The 16,851-nt window shown below is 42.2% G+C and overlaps 1 protein-coding gene across 1 annotated transcript in view; it reads right to left on the bottom strand.

Moving 5' to 3' along the window:
- The window catches only part of LOC115005437 (membrane-associated guanylate kinase, WW and PDZ domain-containing protein 1-like), a 45,320-nt gene that overhangs the window by 16,626 nt on the left and 11,843 nt on the right, over positions 1-16,851 (bottom strand). Inside the window, exons 2-14 of the mRNA XM_029427247.1 lie at positions 12,148-12,199; positions 11,807-12,044; positions 11,411-11,527; positions 10,844-10,963; positions 9,270-9,443; positions 8,018-8,146; positions 7,897-7,957; positions 7,540-7,604; positions 6,371-6,538; positions 3,266-3,435; positions 3,075-3,174; positions 2,287-2,461; positions 372-984 (exon numbers count right to left, since the gene is read on the bottom strand). Coding sequence (XP_029283107.1) covers positions 372-984; positions 2,287-2,461; positions 3,075-3,174; positions 3,266-3,435; positions 6,371-6,538; positions 7,540-7,604; positions 7,897-7,957; positions 8,018-8,146; positions 9,270-9,443; positions 10,844-10,963; positions 11,411-11,527; positions 11,807-12,044; positions 12,148-12,189 — 2,172 coding nt within the window. The 5' untranslated portion in view covers positions 12,190-12,199. The remainder of the gene's footprint in view (positions 1-371; positions 985-2,286; positions 2,462-3,074; positions 3,175-3,265; positions 3,436-6,370; positions 6,539-7,539; positions 7,605-7,896; positions 7,958-8,017; positions 8,147-9,269; positions 9,444-10,843; positions 10,964-11,410; positions 11,528-11,806; positions 12,045-12,147; positions 12,200-16,851) is intronic.

Below are 16,851 nucleotides of genomic sequence, written 5' to 3'. Positions count from 1 at the left end.
TTCTTGTTAAAGTAGTGTCTCTATGTTAATTAAGGCATACCAGTGCACACAATATGGCCTATGCCAGTCTGAACACCTACAAGCCAGTCATCCTTTTTTTAACGCCTCTTCGCTCCCCCTGGTAAATCTGTGTTTAACGACACAGAGCTATGAATTGTGGGTAATTCCGTCAGGCAAAGTCTGAAGAAATGCGGTGCATAATCGTCATGTACTTGACGATTTGTCAGTGGTACAGCCCTAAGGCCTCGCGGACTTAGCGGGAACACGCCTCAAAGTTTGTGAGTGTGGACATAGGGATAGCCAATAAGAGTGGAGCATTCTTAGACGACCTTGACCCTGACTGGTTGGATGTTGGAGTAATAATCTGTTACCTGGGAGAAGCTGAAGCTCTGTACGTCTGCTCCGTTGATCTTCACTATAGTGTCCCCCGCCTGCAGCGAGGGGCAGTGCCTTCGATCCCAAACCCGCCTCACCACAGCCAGCTGACCTCCTTGCCCCCCCGCTGTCACACTGAACCCCACCCCACCACTCTCGCTGCGCCCGAGGGCCACCGGTACAAGTTCCCCACTAGGAGCTGACCCGGGCGACCCTGCCCCGAGGGGGAGCGCCAGCCCTGGGTTTCCTCGGGAGGCTGGGGAGGGCGCTTGGTGATTGGCTGGACAGCCATTAAAGCCGCAGGATGGTACGTCTCTGGGTGGGGTCAGGGCGAGGGATGTCTGTGGCATTGGCGGGCGCTGCACAGGAGCGCCAGGAGGTGTGGAGGATGCGGGGTTGTTAGCGTTGGTGGGGCTGGTGGAGTTCTGGAGGAGGCCCATCTCTGGCTGAGAGAGTTGCAGTTTGGACAGAGTGTGGGAGGATGAGGAGTTGATGGGGAGTGTCGACGTGGACAGGTCGCTCTCTGAAGACTTAGAGCTCTGATGGTGAAGGAGGGAGGTGGATGAGAGGGCGGGGAGAGTGCTGCTGTTGTAGTGAATCAGAGAAGACCTGCAAGAAAGAGCAGAAAACAGATGTTTTATACAAATTAAAGAAATATTTATCACATTTATTATTTCAAGAAGATCACCACTAATACTTCTGTAAAGTACTACTACTGCTACTACAGTACCCTGGTTCCAGACCCCAGAATAACTGCCCACATCTCAGATTTGTTCAATGAATCGAATAGAGTTCATGTTGTGCTTATTTGCGGCTGTTTCCGTCGACACCAAAAACAGTCGGAGTTTTAAAAGCGGGAATGAGGCATGGATGAGATGTTTGTCTAAGTCGACTTAACAGAAATAACAACTCTTGAATTGATTGGTTAGAGCAAAACAAAACAAAGTACCCCTCCCAAGAAGAAATCAAGTGTCAGACTGTGAATGAAGTAAAACAAAAAGGTGATTCAGTCTGATTATCAGGTTATACAGTTCTACTGCTACTGCTCATGCTGAATGTGGTTACGTGCACAAAATATTCTGGTTTTTGCCCTTATTCTGAAAAACGAGAATATTTCTACTAAACTGTTGACATGACTAAAGTTCATATTCCCATTTACATGAAGCCGTGCGAATACAGGTTCCCTATTTCATTCCTTCAACCATCTTCTTGAAAGGTTTTGTGCGATATTTGCGCATATCCAAAAACCTGTTGATATCCAAGTCTTTCACAGTTAAAAGTTGGTGTGTTCCTCCTTCTAACCAGAAATGTTATCTTTTATCTTGGGCATGCATCTCTAGTTGGTTTGTGTACAACGTAACGAGATTGCAGCAAACCGACAAGAGGCTGTGTGTCGCAAACTGCGGTGAAAACCTTAATTGATACGCATATTCTGAATGCGCTGCATACATGTCCAAATAATCCTCCGAGAACCTGAACACGTCTTAATCGGAAAATGCTACATTCGGAATAAGGCCGAATTCTGGATATCCAAACAGAATATGCTGTTTACATGCCCAACATAAAATTCTGAATATGGTCATATTTGGAATATTAGTGTGCCTGTAAATGTAGTGATTGAAGGTGTTATTGTGTACTTGGATCCCATTAGATGTTACTTTGGCAACCACTACTCTTCGTAGGGCCCATATTATTATTTTTTAACAATGCAAGAAATATTGAATTAACTTTGTTAATACCAAGTTGCATATCGTCAATAAGAATAGAGAAAAAGCAGAGGTCCCAATCAGCTTCCCTGGGGGACACCATAATACACTGTCCATGCTTCATAACTACATAGTAGTAGAATGACCCTCTTTATATGCACCTTATTGCAAACACTGCTAATGCTAACACTGAAGCTCCTCTCACCTTCGTGTTCCAGCGCTGGACAGGCCGCCATCAGAGTCGCTGTGATTGGCGACTGATGTCCTCTCTGGAAGGGGTGGTGGACCCAGTGGGGGGTCAGAGGAAGTGGGGGTTGGTGGGCTCGTTAGCCCGTTCGTCATTGGCAGAGCAGCGTAGGAGGGCGGGGTGTGGCCCAGTCCTGGATGAAAGGTGATAGGCAGATAGATCATAGAGGTGTAAGAACATATCCAGACACCGATATTATGTTTTGTGATACTGTATCTTGGTTCAAATACACTATTGATTTTTAATAAATATTTATATATATATATATATATATATATATATATGTACAGTCTGTATACATATGTTTCAATCTCTGTTTACAGTATTTATTTACTTAATTTGTTTACCTAAATAATCCTATAGAGATAATAAATGTTTGCGTTTAATTCTCTGTAGACATTAGACAAAGCAGGTGTCCATCTTTTTAAATGCATGAAAGAAAGTTTCAAAGATAAATCCAGAATAAGACCTGAGGTAGCTGATTGAATAGATATGTCATGGATTTTATTAGATATTTTTCTCGTGTAGCATAAAGGGATTACAACTCACATTTCGTTGTGCAACTCTGTTGTAGAATGACAATAATCAAATCTTGTAACCTTGTGATTTAAAAACTAAAACAGCCTCCCTGGACGGTTCAGTACAAACAACTTCTCTGTGACCGGATGTTATTGGTTTGAAATATGACAACAGCGCCCTTTTCTAACTTTAGTGCATTACAACTTCTAGCGGTTCATCTTTCTGACCTGGCGTGCTGCCGTTGGCGTCCAGCGTTCGGCTGTAGGTGAGGTGTGTCAGGCCGCGGTTCACATTGGGGGGGTTGGGGGGCTCGCTGGGAGTCTGTGGCTGTTGAATAGAGTAAAAAATACAGATACAAGGTTAGTGACTAACATTGTTCAAAGTTGTAAGAATACTAAAAGCACAATATATCCCGCACCGTGTCCAGACTCTGTTTGGGACATCCATCAGGGTTATAAAGCATCGGGTATCCTCTCCTCAGCACCACGTCCACACTCTGGCCCATCGGCACCGACTTCAGCATCTCCACCACCTCTTTATGAGAGCGACCCAACACACAGCTCTCGTTGATGTAGACCAGGATGTCCGCTGGAGGACCAAACACCAGGAGACGCAGTCAGTCTACAGTTTATCAGAATCTGACATGTTCAGCTGTCAAGTTGACCCTTAAAGGAAATGTTAAATTGGAGTCGTGTCAGCAGTAATGCGGTGTTGTGACGGTGTTAAACTGCGTACCAATCCTCAGCTACGAATGTGCGCAGAACAAAGAGTGAGATCGTAGATGGAAGAGTTCAACAGTCTGGAATCACCACAAAGAGAAAGAATCATTTGTGATGATATTTGTGTGTTATCACGTTTTCACTCCACGAGAAAGTCTGCGTAGTAAGGAGGGCGGGTCAACCTTATTCACGTTTACTACTTAAATTACGTACAAAACTTAGTTTACATAACAAACGTCCTTATTTTAACCCAAACTATAATCTGTTCCTAAACCTAACCAAGTAGTTTTGTTTGAATTCAGTTTAAAACTGTGTCCGCGTGTGACGAGTTGGGAATGAGAATGGTCAGAAATGATAAGCGAAATGCTTCAAATACGAAGACATGACACGCGAGATATCCTTAAAATCGTTCAAACGCCTTCTCACTCGTTTCCCTGCTGTCGAGCTGCCTTTAGTGTTCAGGAGGTTTCTGCTGCCTGTTGAAACTCTGCTCTTTCCCAAGAGATTTCACAAGCTGCGTGTGTGTGTGTGTGTGTGTGTGTGTGTGTGTGTGTTACATTCCTGACTATTTATCCGCAGTGCACGTGAGCAGGTCTGTCAGTGTGGGAGAGAAAGGAGGCTGTGTGTGTCGGACAGATTAAAGTGTGTGCGTTGGTGCGTGCGTGCAGCATGTGTGTGGATTAGTTGTAGATCATGAGATTGTGTCTCTGGTTCTCAGGTCTTTATTTTTCTCAAACAGCAACATAATCCTCCACAGAGAGAGAGAGAGAGCATTTAAATCTCACTTTCATAACAACTACATATACTTAATATATCACATTATCTCCATTCTGGATGTGTATTTACAACAGAAACACTAATGTAGCAGTGGAGCTCCTTATATAACACAAACAGACATTATTGACCTCAGGTGGAACTAATAACCTCGTTAGTGTTATTAGTTCCACCTGTGACATTCAAAATGTCACAGGTGGAAAGGATCAAGGATCTGATTCATTTGGAAAAGTGCTGTGACATCAGACGGGAACACGGACTGAGTTTACACGAGTTAGAAAAGTAAAACCGCTGCCTCGCTGTCCGGCTCAGAAACATTTAGTAACTGCTGCTTGCAAAAAATGCATGATCTTTGTTTTGAAGCAAAGCAGTTATTAACATCACGTCCACGTCATCGTCTCTTTATTTTTATTTAATAAATACATACAATGCAATCATATTTGCATTTTATAATGCCAGAGTTTGTTACGTAACATTATAATCATTGTTTGTAAGATGGTGATATATTGAGTTAATTCACCAGGTGCAGGAAAGTTGGCATTTTGTTTCCAACAACAATAAATAAGTGTATGACATACAGCATGTTATATTCAATCTTATCTTGACTAAAATAAAGGAGTGCTTCGAACATATTTATTTCAACATTCATCAAAGTTTGCTACCCACGTCATCGCATGCCTGTCAACCCTCCCGTTTTCCCCGGCATTATCCCGTATCTTTCCTTCTATCCCGCTGTCCTCCCGTTTAAATATTTTCCAGTAATTATCCCGTATGTTTAACAATTAAAAAATAAAAATAGGCCTAATTAAAAAAAGTGTAAAGTGTCCTCCGGTAAAGCAGGTGGCAGTATTATGTTTAACTTTAGCTGAAAAATGTTATCCGGCAGTAAATACACAGAAGAAGAAAACGGGAACAATAACACAGAAGAAGAAGAAGACGAGAACATATGGATGAGAGTCACAGTGAACGGGAGATAGATGGAGACGCAGCTGTACCTGCCAAACAAGTTAAAATTTTATGCAAGTACCAAATGAGAGGAGACCTTCCCTTATTTAATAAAAGCAGAGTCGGGAAAACTCGTGCTTTTTGCAAAGTGTGCCATTCAGATGTTAGCATCGCACACGGCGGAAAAAGCGTCCAAGCACAAGCACGAGGCACAAAACATCAACTGTCAATGACTTCATTTGTCACAAGAACTGTTTCAGAAGAAAACCAAGTGACCAAAGCTGAGGGAAAGATGTCGACGCTTTGCGCCAAAGATAATGTAGCCTTCAGCTAGCCTTGAGGCGGCAAAGTCTGCAACCTGTTTACAACAAGTCCCTTGCAGATGCCCGGGACTCCCACACTGAATAAAATGTGTATATGCAATTAAAATACATAGATCTTATAAACATGTCTGTACAAGTAATACATACTTTAAATAAACATGTAATTCCTGAACCCGTCCCTTATGTCTTATCATTTACATGATATGGGTGGGGGCTGGCTGGCTCAGAGCTGTTAAGGTATGGGCGGAGTCCGCCAGAACATTTCCCTTCATCGTCGTTTTTTCTTTAGCACAGAGCTTTTTGTTTACTTCATGTTTGCAGTGCAGCGTGTGCATGATTAGCATGTTTGAAGCTCACAGGTTGATGAGCGAAAGCACAGGAAGAGACTTTTGTTTAGTTTTTATGCCTCTGGATATGAAAGTGGCACGCTGGCTTTATTTTTAAAAGAAAATTGAAGAACTATCTTTTTATTCTGGCTCTTAAGCTTTAATTATTATTTCTTTTGTGACTTTCATTTACTGATTTTTAACATTTTATCATTAAAAAATAAATGTATTTAATTTGTTGGTCTATGTAAAGACATGAGATACGTCACTGATTAGCAACACCATTGACTTTGTTGTTTACTATAAACTTATTATAGGAGCTGAGGGTCAACTCCCAAAATTAGACAAAAAACTCACATCCTTGCCTAAATTTATGCCATATGCATTAAAACAAAATCAAAAAGCCAAACGGGTGAAGAATCAGTGGTATCAGTACCTGTGTTTAATGCTGGCGGTCCTCCAGGTGTGACACTGTACACCTGTAGAAACTCTCTGGGTCGACTTCCTCCGACGATGTTGAAGCCGAAACCTCGAGGACCTTTAGACAGCCGGGTGTGGATGGAGTAACCCTTCAGCTGACCAGGCTGCTCCGTGAACTCTGGGACTGAGACGGAGGAGAGACGGAGGAGAGACGGGGTGAATGTGAGGACAGGTGAGGGCACAGTGTGCCGTCTCTTCATACAGTCGTTGTTGTGAGAGGAAGAGTCATTCTGAGCAGCAGAGGTGGAGATATCCAGACTATTAGACCTGAAGCATTGGATCCTACATTTCCCATAATGCACCTTGTCTAAGTCTTTCTTTAGAGCCTTCCTTCCTGGTAAACTTATTTCAAACTCCACACTTCCAGTATTAAGAGCACCAACAAAGTAAAACACAACGTCACAACACAAAGTCTGAATCTGTGCTGCCCCCTGCTGGATGTCAAAATAAAAGTCCTTTACACACAAACAGGAAGTTTGTTGCTCTCAGCAGCAGTTTACAAACTAAAACTTCCAGCCAGAAAATAAATAAATAATAATTTCATCTAAAATCACAACTTTAGCTTTTAAGATATTATTTATTATCATGAAAGCAAAAGTTAGAAACTACAACAATAATTAATTAATAAATAACTAAAAATAATTAAAAGAAGTAAAGCTGATAAATTATCATTAATTTATTTAACTTAGGAGTATATATAATTAATGACTAAAAATACTGATACTTTAATGAATAAAAACACAAACATGAAATAGAGGAATAAGATAAGATCAAATAATTAAAATTTGAATAAATAAACTAAGATACACATAACAAATAAAATGTGAATACATTTTTTTTAATTAAATTTAACTTAAATTAGTGAAATAAAACTAATTAAAATACACAAATAACAAAAATGTATACGTTAATTCATAAAAAAATATATATAATGATGCATATAAAGTTAATAAATTCATTAGACTTACTGTAAATTAATATAATACAATAAATTAATTAATAAAAATACAAAATCCTGAGTTCAAGTCCGTCCAGTGAAGTTGGGTTTAACACTTCATCTACACAAACCAATAACAGCGTAGCTGCATCAAAACATTAATTAATCAGCCAGACAAACAGACTTACGTTCTGTAAAGGGAGTCATGTTCAGAGTTCGAGGATCCAGCCAGCTGGTTGTCTTTGAGATATGACTGAAAAAGTGAAATCATCATCATCATCATCATCATCATCATCATCATCATCATCATCATCATCAGTCTAAACACATCCACGGTCAGAATGAATCCTGGGTAATGTAGGAACAGTGGAACATCCCTGTAAGTTAAAATTCAGTGTTTTCTCTGCATGGTTTGGCAGTTTTCTTTTTTTATATCTTTAATTTGTATTGAACACAGGAAACATTCAGCGATGATGTTACAGTTTGGTCTGAAATCTGATTATTAATGTTTTATCTCATCAATCATCATCAGTGTCATTACTTACTCAATGTAGTACGGCTCTCCTGTATCACTGAACGCCAGCTCCCAGTTTTCAGGCAGCGGACCTCCTCCTCCCCCTCCTCCTCCTCCTCCTCCTCCTCCTCCTCCTCCTCCTCCTCCTCCACCTCTTCCTCTCCCTCTCCCTACTCCTCTTCCTCCTCCTCCTCCATTTTCCAATCCCTCCCGACTCCCCACCGCCGACTCCCATGATTGGCTAAGAGGTATGATGGTGGGCGGCACTCCGGCTGAACCTGCTGTGACAGACAGAGACAGGCTGCGGTCAAACAAATGACGTCCGATCTGTTTTCCTAACCCAGGGTTAAACATTGAATTGAAGGACTTTTCAATAACTTTCCAGGCTCAATTCCCTAAAATTCAAGGACTATTCAATAACTTTCCAGGCTCAATTCCCTAAAATTCAAGGACTTTTCAATAACTTTCCAGGCTCAATTCCCTAAAATTCAAGGACTTTTCAATAACTTTCCAGGCCCAATTCCTTCAAATTCAAGGACCAGTTCAAGTTAGTTTGAGACACAGATCAAGGATAATTACTGTTACAACACTAGCAGGTGACCGACTTTCTCGAGGCAGGTAGCGCGTGAAACAAAGACGCAACTGCGGGACACACGCATGCAGACAGCACCAAATATATAAATTCAATGACTCATGGCTATTTATGTTTGTCTTCATAACCCTTCAAGTCCTTAATTTCTTTCCTCTAATTCACAAACTTTTAAGGATTTCAAGGACCCGTGGGAGCCATGCCAACCACGAAGATACTTCAGGGTCATTTCACTCAGGTGAAGTGTGTGAGTTTAATTAACACACAAACCCACTTGATAACACATGACAACGCACACATGCACACACACACACACACACACACACACACACACACACGCACACAACAACACTTGATGAAATGCTTCACAAACAGTCTGTTTCTATAAACAGAAACCAAAACAAATCTTCAATCAATACACACACACACACACACACACACACACACACACACACACACACACACACTCTCTGGTTGTATTAAGGGGATCCAGGCCGTGGACATTTTCCCAGATTGAAGATGATTTGGCTCAAACTAAAACTGAATCTGCTGAATCAACAAATAAACGTTTCCAAAAACATGTTTTAATGTTCCAAAAATATCCTTGTTTCTAAAATGTCCTGACTTTATATAAATGTCCCCACAATGCAACACGTCCATAGTTTCCAAAAACGTTCTCACTTTATAAAAATGTCCACACAAATGTCCTGTATAAAGAATTGTCTCATAAATGTCCTCAGTTTCAAAAAGCTTTTACACATTTAGGAAAACATCGTCACTTTCATAAGAAAGTCTCTGAAAGTGTACACGTGTACCTGACAGCCCGCTGTCCTCCTCGCTGTTGTCTCCCTCCTCCACAGCTTTCTCCAGGTTGCTCAGAGATTTGCTTCTCGTCCTGAAGTTCCTCAGCAGGTTCCGGTGTTCCTGGTACGTGATCGGTGGACTCTCCAGGCCGATGTGGACGGGCCGCGGCGTCCCGTAGTAGTTCCCTGTGATTGGACGTGAGACATTTAGATTTCTACATGTAAATATTAACACAGTAAATTACTAATATATTAGTAATATGATGATTTGAGCATTTCATGACTATTATCCTGCTTAAAGGCACTAAAACATGCTGGACACTAATATTTGTATTGCATCAGAGATAGGACACTTAATCCTTAACAAGGTAATCATAAGTCTGAAGGACCCTCTGCATAAAGAAAGGATAAATAATGTGGATGATTATACCACAAGTATAACACTTTATCTTAGAGAAGGAAAAACAATCATATAAAACCAGGAGAGGAAAAAGAGAAATGGAAAATTAAAGAATTAAAATGACAAAGAAATCATGTATGAAATATAATTATTATAATTTTATTCTGAATAATTTGTAAAATGTTTGAGATTGTTAGAATAAAAGTAGCAGAAGAAGCAGCGTTGTCACTTTGTTTAGTGTGAACAGAGTATTTATGTGTGAATTCAGTTTCTATTTTCGTCTTATTAATCCATCAGATTAACACTGGAGCGCGGGGGTGTGTGTGTGTGTGTGTGGGGGGGGGGCAGGTTTGGTGTTTGGAGGATTAAACACTGAAGATCCTCTTTTCATCCCAAATACTGTTAAAAATCTTCTCTCGACTAAAAATAAAAGCAGTTCATCCCCATCCCTAACCCTCGGGGTGTGAATGCACGTCCTTTTATAGCCGACGCTGTAATCCTCTGTAAATGTATTTGTGCTCTCATCATACAGTCAGTGGTGGAAAGTAACTAAAGTATATTTACTGAAGTACAAATTCAAGGTACTTGTACTTTACTTCAGTTCTTCCATATTCTGCTACTTTAAACTCCTCAGAGGTAAATATTTAACTTTTTACTCCACTGTCCATCATTAACAATAACACTAACAACCATTGAGCCCACACTGTAAAAAACCTGCTTAAAATACAGTGTAAAAATCCCACGCTGTAAAAGAACAACTTTATCCTACACTGTAAAACAAATGTGATCTTCCAGAATAAAAAAACAAACAAACACTTTATTGCCTTTACCACGTGGTAAAAATATCTGACTCTGCAAAAACAAATGACTTAATTCTACATTCTACTTAATCATATATTGTAAAAAAAAAATCACTTTATCCTGCACAATAAAATACAATCAATAAAATCCTTTATCACACATGGTAAAAAATCCCACTCACTTTATTTCACACGATAAATTAAATTAAAAAAACGTTCTAAAAGAAAATTAAATAGCACACTGTAAAAAAATGAATCACTTTTATCTGGCAAACATAACTTTACCCTGTAAAATCACAGTGTAACAAAGGTGTTGACAGTGTCACCTGATTTGTTAAAGGGACAGTCTGCTGTTGTTTTGTTGTGGGTGTGTTTGTTTTTCATACCTTTGAACTTGCCGCTCTCCAGCAGAGCTCCAGACTCTTCCAGAGAGAAAAACTCCTCGATGGAAACGAAGTTGTAGTCCACACCTGAGATCTCCCCGTCCCGGGGCTGCCTGGTCGTACCTGCGGGGGGGGGGGGGGGGGGGGGGTGTGAGTGTGTGTGAGTGTGTGTATAAACTTCAGTATATTTCCCCTGATAGCCAACTTTTCCACTCACACTGCGGCCCTGTGTGTGACCTACAACACTTCACACACACTGTTCAAATACCACAAACACATGTTTACTCCACTCCCTGTGTAATCATTAACACACTTTATTTAAATTCAGCGGACAGAAACCTGCAGCGCCTCAGGCTGAACTTTAACCTGCAGGTCGAACGTTCACTTAAAGGAACATACCGGTGTTTTATATTTCACGCTTTCACTACGAATCCATCATGTCATATTTTGGTTTTATACTAAAGTGAATGAACTTTGTGGTATAAAATAAAGACAGACTGTGTGTGTGTGTGTGTGTGTGTGTGTGTGTGTGTGTGTGTGTGTGTGTGTGTGTGCGTGTGTGTGTCTTACAGGGGACAGCTCGCAGGTACAGGTTCTCTCTGATGAGCTGCTGCAGCTGACTGTCCATGGAGCCCGGCGTGAAACACTTACTGAGGTACAACCTGAGGTCCTTACAGAGGGACGAACCTGCAGACAGACAGAGACAGGATATGATGTCATAGTGATGTCATCGGACTACCAAACGTCTCACATAGTCTGTGTTACAAACTGGAGCCGTGTGTGTATTAAGAGGAGCGGGATGCACAATCAAAGATGGCCCCCGGTCGACTAAGATTTATTTAATCGATTTGTAATTTTTGATAACATTTGCTTTGGCGTGATCCCGTGTGGAAGAACTCGGTTTTACAGATCTCATAAAACAAGAATCAATAAAATGAACTCATCGACATGAACATGTGCTCTCGCCTGGTGACACGGTCTTGATCCTGATTGGATGAGGACAGGAGTTGAGGACTCCTCTGACATCCCCGAGGGTCATCCCTAACACGGGCGTCCCCCCGATCTCTAAGATGATGTCGCCCACGGTGGCCCCGCCCCCGTGGGCCGCTGTGACGAATGGGAACTCTCCGTAGTCGGCCCCGCCCCCGATGGCCAGGCCCAGCTCTCCGGAGCCGCCGCCCAGCGGGACGAAGCTCTCCTGCACCTGGAGACAGACACCTGACTGAGACGCTGGAACAGGCTTCTTCTCCGAGCTCAGAAATGTTACAACGTTTATTCACTCCGGATATTAGAAAATGAATCGTTACCTTCGAGCGCCAGTGCAGCTTCTTCACCGTCGCTTTAGACATGGCGGCCGAGCTGCAGACAGGAAGAAACAAACGTGTTCACACAACACAGCTTTAATGTTTAACTGGCTCGCATTTACTGTACACTTCGTCTGAATTAAAAGGTGTTCTTCATCTCTGCAACACACTCAGCGGGAACTTCACACAATGTACCAGCGGCCACTGATGGAGCCATCAATCCTGCATCATTTGCAAACTCTGTCTGCAATTTCATATCTTCAACTCCATGTTTCCTCTCTACCTGACTACGACGTTTCTTTGCCTCATTGCTTCCTCACTAGGAAGCTTCCTCACTACCTGACTAGGATGTTTCTTTGCTTCCTTGCTTCCTCACTAGGAATTGTCCTCTCTACCTGACTAGGACATTTATTTGCCTCCTTGTTTCCTTACTAGGAAGCATCATTAACTGCTTTATTCATCTCTAGGCATCTTCCTCACTACCTGACTAGGACGCTTCTTTGCTTCCTTGCTTCCTCACTAGGAAGCCTCCTCACTACCTGACTAGGACGTTTCTTTGCTTCCTCACTAGAAAGCTTCCTCACTACCTATTGAGGACGTTTCTTTGCCTCCTTGTTTACTTACTAATAAGCTTCCTCACTACCTGACTAGCACGTTTCTTTGCTTCCTTGCTTCCTCACTAGGAAGCCTCCTCACTACCTGACTAGGACGTTTCTTTGCTTCCTTGCTACCTCACTAGGAAGCCTCCTCACTACCTGACTAGGACGTTTCTTTGCTTCCTTGCTACCTCACTAGGAAGCCTCCTCACTACCTGACTAGGACGTTTCTTTGCTTCCTTGCTACCTCACTAGGAAGCCTCCTCACTACCTGACTAGGACGCTTCTTTGCTTCCTTGCTACCTCACTAGGAAGCCTCCTCACTACCTGACTAGGACGTTTCTTTGCTTCCTTGCTTCCTTACTTGCTTCCTTGTTAGAGATCTCTTTTACGTCGTCTCTATCTAACTACACAAGTCAGCCGATAAGAAACAGACCCTGCCGACGGGTTTTTGTTCTGCCCTGTGGTTTTAATTCGTCTCCTAGCAACAGCATAACGTTGTGATGAAATGTTTAATCAGCGGAGAGCTGCAGAGAACGGTTCCCCGTGTTTCTCCGAGTGTTCGGATCCTCCATCAACTCATCGACTCTTTGCTTCGGCCTCACAGAACGGCAGATGGTGTCAGACAGCATGGAGCCACACACACACACACACACACACACACACACACACACACACACACACACACACACACACACACACGCAGACCAGCCACTGACACCATTTCATTTATACACAATCAGACCCACAGGGACAAACACACACAAACACACACTCACTCGCCCTGCGAGACGGCGTACATTAAATATGGATGAGCATATGTGAAGGTGGGAGTCAAACAAACAACAAACGTCCCCCGAGCAGCGATTCAAACAATCCGACGCTTTAAACTAGAAAACGTAGCTGATGAAATTAAAACATGAGGAAGGAAGTAAAATAGAAGCTTTATGTAGAGGAGGTATAAAACATGATGGGAACACTGAAGTTAGGAGGTAAAGAAGCTCCCTAGTTAGGGGATAAGGAGGAAAGTATAGTTAGTAGACAAGGAGGTAAAAAAGATGCATAAACAGGAAGTGAGGAGGTGAGGTTCCTAGTTAGATGGAAAGCAGCAAAAGGGACCGCCTAATACATACATAATTAGGAAGAAGGAGGCCTATTAAGGAAGCAAGGATGCTTGTTAGGTAATGAGTTGGTAAAGACGTTTCTTAAGTAGGAGATAATTAAATAATTTGTGTTAGAAAGCAAGGAGCAAGACGCTTCCTATTGTAAAAAATGAGGAGGTGAAAAAAAGGCTTCTTAGTTAGGAAGTGAAGATGTAAAGACGCTTTCTAATTAGAGATCAGTGGAGATAAAAAGCTACTTCGTAATGAAGGGAAAAAGCATCCTAGTTTGGTAGTTAGGAGTTAAAGAAGCTTCCTGGATGAGGAGTGAGGAGGTAAGGAAGCGTTTCACTAAAGAAGCTTACGATTAGGTTCAGAAAATAAATCTTTCTTTTAAAAGGGTGAAAAGATAAAGAAGCTTCCTAGTGAGGAGGTAAAGAAGCTTCCTAGTTAGGTAGTGAGGAGGTAAAGAAGCTTCCTCATTAGGTAGTGAGGAGGTAAAGAAGCTTCCTCGTTAGGTAGTGAGGAGGTAAAGAAGCTTCCTAGTAAGGAGGTAAAGAAGCTTCCTCGTTAGGTAGTGAGGAGGTAAAGAAGCTTCCTAGTGAGGAGGTAAAGAAGCTTCCTCGTTAGGTAGTGAGGAGGTAAAGAAAGCTTCCTCGTTAGGTAGTGAGGAGGTAAAGAAGCTTCCTAGTGAGGAGGTAAAGAAGCTTCCTCGTTAGGTAGTGAGGAGGTAAAGAAGCTTCCTCATTAGGTAGTGAGGAGGTAAAGAAGCTTCCTAGTGAGGAGGTAAGAAGCTTCCTCGTTAGGTAGTGAGGAGGTAAAGAAGCTTCCTCGTTAGGTAGTGAGGAGGTAAAGAAGCTTCCTAGTAAGGAGGTAAAGAAGCTTCCTCGTTAGGTAGTGAGGAGGTAAAGAAGCTTCCTAGTGAGGAGGTAAAGAAGCTTCCTCGTTAGGTAGTGAGGAGGTAAAGTAAGCTTCCTCGTTAGGTAGTGAGGAGGTAAAGAAGCTTCCTAGTGAGGAGGTAAAGAAGCTTCCTCGTTAGGTAGTAAGGAGGTAAAGAAGCTTCCTCATTAGGTAGTGAGGAGGTAAAGAAGCTTCCTAGTGAGGAGGTAAAGAAGCTTCCTCGTTAGGTAGTGAGGAGGTAAAGAAGCTTCCTCGTTAGGTAGTGAGGAGGTAAAGAAGCTTCCTAGTGAGGAGGTAAAGAAGCTTCCTCGTTAGGTAGTGAGGAGGTAAAGAAGCTTCCTCGTTAGGTAGTGAGGAGGTAAAGAAGCTTCCTCGTTAGGTAGTGAGGAGGTAAAGAAGCTTCCTCGTTAGGTAGTGAGGAGGTAAAGAAGCTTCCTCGTTAGGTAGTGAGGAGGTAAAGAAGCTTCCTCGTTAGGTAGTGAGGAGGTGAAGAAGCTTCCTAGTGAGGAGGTAAAGAAGCTTTCTCATTAGGTAGTGAGGAGGAAAAGAAGCTTCCTCATTAGGTAGTGAGGAGGTAAAGAAGCTTCCTCGTTAGGTAGTGAGGAGGTAAAGAAGCTTCCTAGTAAGGAGGTAAAGAAGCTTCCTCGTTAGGTAGTGAGGAGGTAAAGAAGCTTCCTAGTGAGGAGGTAAAGAAGCTTCCTCGTTAGGTAGTGAGGAGGTAAAGAAGCTTCCTCGTTAGGTAGTGAGGAGGTAAAGAAGCTTCCTCGTTAGGTAGTGAGGAGGTAAATAAGCTTCCTCGTTAGGTAGTGAGGAGGTAAAGAAGCTTCCTCGTAGTTAGGAGGTAAAGAAGCTTCCTTGTTAGGTAGTGAGAAGGTAATGAAGCTTCCTTGTTAGGAGGTAAAGAAGCTTCCTTGTTAGGGAGTGAGGAGGTAAAGAAGCTTCCTCGTTAGGAGGTAAAGAAGCTTCCTTGTTAGGGAGTGAGGAGGTAAAGAAGCTTCCTCGTTAGGAGGTAAAGAAGCTTCCTTGTTAGGGAGTGAGGATATATGACGTTTCCTAGTGATTCGGAGGTAAAGAAGCTTCCTGGTTGTGTATTGAGATGAAGCTTCCTCGTTATGAGGAGATGAGGAGGGTGAATGGATCTGTCTCAGTCTGACAGGATGTGAAGTGATACCCGTCGCAGCATGAGGCCGACATGTGCTGCCATTAACAGATCATTAGCACACGCTCGCTCGCCCCATCTCTCTCTCTCACCGCCACTTCCTGTCTGTCAACTCGTTCACTTCAGCTGCTCACGCGTCAAAATAAAAGACAACATTCAATGCAAGAATCGTGTGTGTGTGTGTGTGTGTGTGTGTGTGTGTGTGTGTGTGTGTGTGTGTGTGTTGTACCTCTACAGATGGATGGTTTGGGTTGGTGTGTGTTCAGCTGCCATATCCAAACTCTCTCAGTGTCTCTGTTGGTTTCTCTCTCCCTTCTTTCTCTCGCTCTTTCTGTTTCCCTCCACTTTCTCTCTCTCTGATAACACTGGTCAGAGTACAGAGTGTGATATAAGTCAGTGTGTTCAGGGAGGGACTACTTTACTCGCTTTATGTACGCTGTGTGAAGGAATGTGAGGGGTAGTGTGTGTGTGTGTGTGTGTGTGTGTGTGTGTGTGTGTGAGTGCTATACAATCCGTCCATGTGTCAATCAAAAACATTTGTGACCTTCAACGAGGTTGCTTGTGATTGGCTCATGCAATGGCTTGTTATATCTGACAAAATAAAAGCATGAGAAGCTGGAAATGTTTGGAACTTTTGCTTGAAAAATTACCGAAACAAATAATTAATTATAATTTTTCTGTTGATTAATTAACGGATTCCTTTCATCTCTCTAACATGAGTAACTATAAACAGCATAATAAGGCGTTACAGAGGTGAGCATAGAATAAAACAAAATTAAATAAATAAAATGGAAACTGTTAGTAACTTTTTACAGATTTAAATATGCAAGCAGGAAGCACTACGGCTGACTTTGATTGGCTCATGCAGTGATGCCATAACTGGCTGTAATATTTCATTATTGGGACTTTTATTGTGAAAGAAGAAGCCCAGTGAATCGGCTGAGAGCTGAAC

Source organism: Cottoperca gobio, unplaced genomic scaffold, assembly GCF_900634415.1.
Source record: "Cottoperca gobio unplaced genomic scaffold, fCotGob3.1 fCotGob3_303arrow_ctg1, whole genome shotgun sequence".
NCBI lineage: Eukaryota > Metazoa > Chordata > Actinopteri > Perciformes > Bovichtidae > Cottoperca > Cottoperca gobio.
Note: the sequence above shows the minus strand (reverse complement) of the source record. Positions and strands in the feature narration are given on the sequence as shown.